A 2,876-nucleotide genomic window follows, 5' to 3' on the forward strand; every position below is an offset into this window, starting at 1 on the left:
AATAAATGTAAAAATAAATAAATGTAGAAATAAATAAATGTAGAAATAAATAAATACGTAAATAAATACACAAATGTGAAAATAAATTAAAGTGGAAATAAATAAATGTATAAATAAAAAAATTAAATAAATAAATGTGGGAAAAAAAAATAATTATTATTTATTTTTGCTTTTTTACTTTTCTTTGTATATTTATTTATTTATATTTGCTTTTTTACATTTGTACATTTCTTTATTTCTAATTATGGCAGGTTTGGCATTCCATAGTGTTGAGGTCATGGTGATAAATGTCCTGACAGCAGTTCTTTGGTTTTGTCCTCAGGCAGGACAGCCACTAACTGCTCTGTGAACAATGGGGATTGTGATCATGAATGTCACGATAGTGAGGATGGTCTTTTTCGCACATGCAGTTGTATTAAAGGATACCAACTACAAGACAACTCTAGAAAATGTATTGCCAAAAGTAAGTTACCTCAACAAAACGCAAATATAAACAATATAGTTTGTGCTTATTGCAAATACACTGATGATTTTTTTTACACTGGTGATTTTGTACCCACAGTGCACAAATTAATGCTTAGATATTTGCATGTGTATTCGAGACTGTACAGCTGCATTTGTGGACATTTATAAGACATTTATATGTGCAACATTTATTCACAAATGTGGGGTGATTAACATAGACATATAACTGATATTGTTATAAATATATCTTCATTAAAAACTATGTGAAAATATAAAAAATTATCTTCATATAATTTCTACCATTTGGAAGATAAATCTGTGTGATTTATGTGCATTTTTGTCATTTACAGATGAGGCTTCATGTGGCCAGATTCGGATCGCAAAGTCATCTTATATTAATAAGCCTTTAGTAGGTTTACAGCCGTGGGTAATAGGAAGTACAGTTGGCAAAAAGGGAGAGAGTCCCTGGCAGGTACTTTTGATTCATTTGTAATATCTGTGTAATCATATTTAATAATGCCAAATGTTTTATCAGAGCGAATCCTGACAATTATCATATGTTATACCAAATATTCAGTCAAATTATTTTGTGTATTCTGTAGGCTCTTATACTCAATCATTTGGGCAAGTTTCATTGTGGTGGAGTTCTGATTGATGAAAACTGGGTTCTCACTGCTGCTCACTGCCTAGAGAAAAGTACAAGGTTCACTGTCAGGCTGGGTATGTAAGACAATTTGATATAAATTTAAGTATTCCTTCACAGTGTAAGGCTTTTTATCCTCCCTTATATTTGAGATTTTAGAAGATGCATTACTAAAGCAATTTGCCACAAACAAAGTGCTAGAACACAGCTTAGAGTGATGTTGTTTACTAAGCTTAGGCCTCAAGTGAAAAGAAATACCAAAAGACAATCTAGATATAGTGTTATGTTCCCTTAAAAAGCGTATTAATTCCACTCATGGTGCCCAAACTATTTGACAGATAGCAGTGAAAGAATCCTGAGAAATTACACTTTGTTTCTGTGACAGTCCTAGTCTCTGTAAAAAAACAACAACAAATGAATAAGGAAGCAGCCTTCCTTTTTTAACCAATCATAAAACATAGCCATCCATAAACACTCTCTGGCTTTGAATTCTAATTGTATGGCCATCTCTCCAGGTGACTACGACCGATTTAGGATTGAAGGATCTGAGATGACCCTTCCTGTAAAACAATCTATCGCCCACCCACAATACAACCCTTTCACTGTGGACAATGATATAGCTCTGTTGCACTTGGCTACACCAGCCAAATTTTCCACATACATACTCCCAGCATGCCTCCCTAGCCAGAACCTGGCCGAACGAATGTTGCATCGTAACGGCACTGTCACAGTCGTCACTGGCTGGGGGAAGGACAATGAGACCTCTCATCGCTACAGTTCAACTCTCAACTTCATTGAAATTCCAATTATAGACAACAAAGAGTGTTCCAGGCATATGATGAACAACCTTACTCAGAACATGCTTTGTGGGGGAGTGCTGGGGCAAATAAAAGATGCTTGTGAGGGGGACAGTGGGGGTCCAATGATGACACTGTTTCATGATACATGGTTCCTCATAGGTCTGGTGTCCTGGGGAGAAGGCTGCGGGCAAAAAGACAAACTTGGCATCTACACCAAAGTGTCCAGCTATTTGGACTGGATAGATAGCGTTCGTCAGGGGTGGGATAAAGTTTAGACCCCTACCTGTCTACCCTGTTTTGCCTATTACAGAAAATATAAATCAGTGTGCTCCCTATAGCTCTTTGGTGTATAGAAATTGACATTTAATAAGCACATTAATTAAAACTGCTCTTATTTTCCTGTTATCTGCATGTTTGGGAAAGTAATGCTGTCAGTAAATAAAGTCGACAAAAGTTACACATTATGTTTTAATGAGGCTATAAAATGAACACACTTTCATAGTCCCATTATTTGATTCCTCTATTGGGTAACACAAAAGAATAATAAATACTGTAAGACAGGACTTAACATATAATGTTATTTAAGACATGCTAAAATACAGTTCTTGTTAGATTTGTTAAACGATTTAAGAAATTTTGGGATGACCTTTATGAATTTATATTAGTTTTTAACCTGACAGCGGCGAAATACAGCAAAGCATACAACTGCATCAGAAAACATGCACTGGGGACATTCCTGAGAATGGACAATTACAGATCTAACATAATTCATATTCAAAACAATATTATGTAAAAGAATACTTTATAGAAAAAGTTTAAATGGACTCTTTTATACAAAAGCTTACAATTACTTTGATGAATACCCTCTCTATGGAAGGGTAAAGTTGAAGAACTGCTTTCGTGTTTTTTTTTTTTTTTTTTGTGCTGCATTTATATAAAATATTGAAGTATTTCTCTTTTCTTTTTAT

The 2,876-nt window shown here is 34.4% G+C and overlaps 1 protein-coding gene across 1 annotated transcript; it reads left to right on the top strand.

Annotated features, from left to right (window-relative positions):
- Nucleotides 1-274: 274 nt before the first annotated feature.
- On the top strand, nucleotides 275-2,387 carry LOC107653506 (vitamin K-dependent protein C-like; the record flags this gene model as incomplete). Its single annotated transcript, XM_016440241.1, has 4 exons — nucleotides 275-463; nucleotides 816-937; nucleotides 1,068-1,185; nucleotides 1,624-2,387. Coding segments are annotated over 4 exons (989 nt in total), but the record flags the coding sequence as incomplete, so codon positions are not given.
- Nucleotides 2,388-2,876: the final 489 nt, after the last annotated feature.

Source organism: Sinocyclocheilus anshuiensis, unplaced genomic scaffold (assembly GCF_001515605.1).
Source record: "Sinocyclocheilus anshuiensis isolate Anshui unplaced genomic scaffold, SAMN03320099.WGS_v1.1 scaffold327, whole genome shotgun sequence".
Taxonomy (NCBI): Eukaryota; Metazoa; Chordata; class Actinopteri; order Cypriniformes; family Cyprinidae; genus Sinocyclocheilus; species Sinocyclocheilus anshuiensis.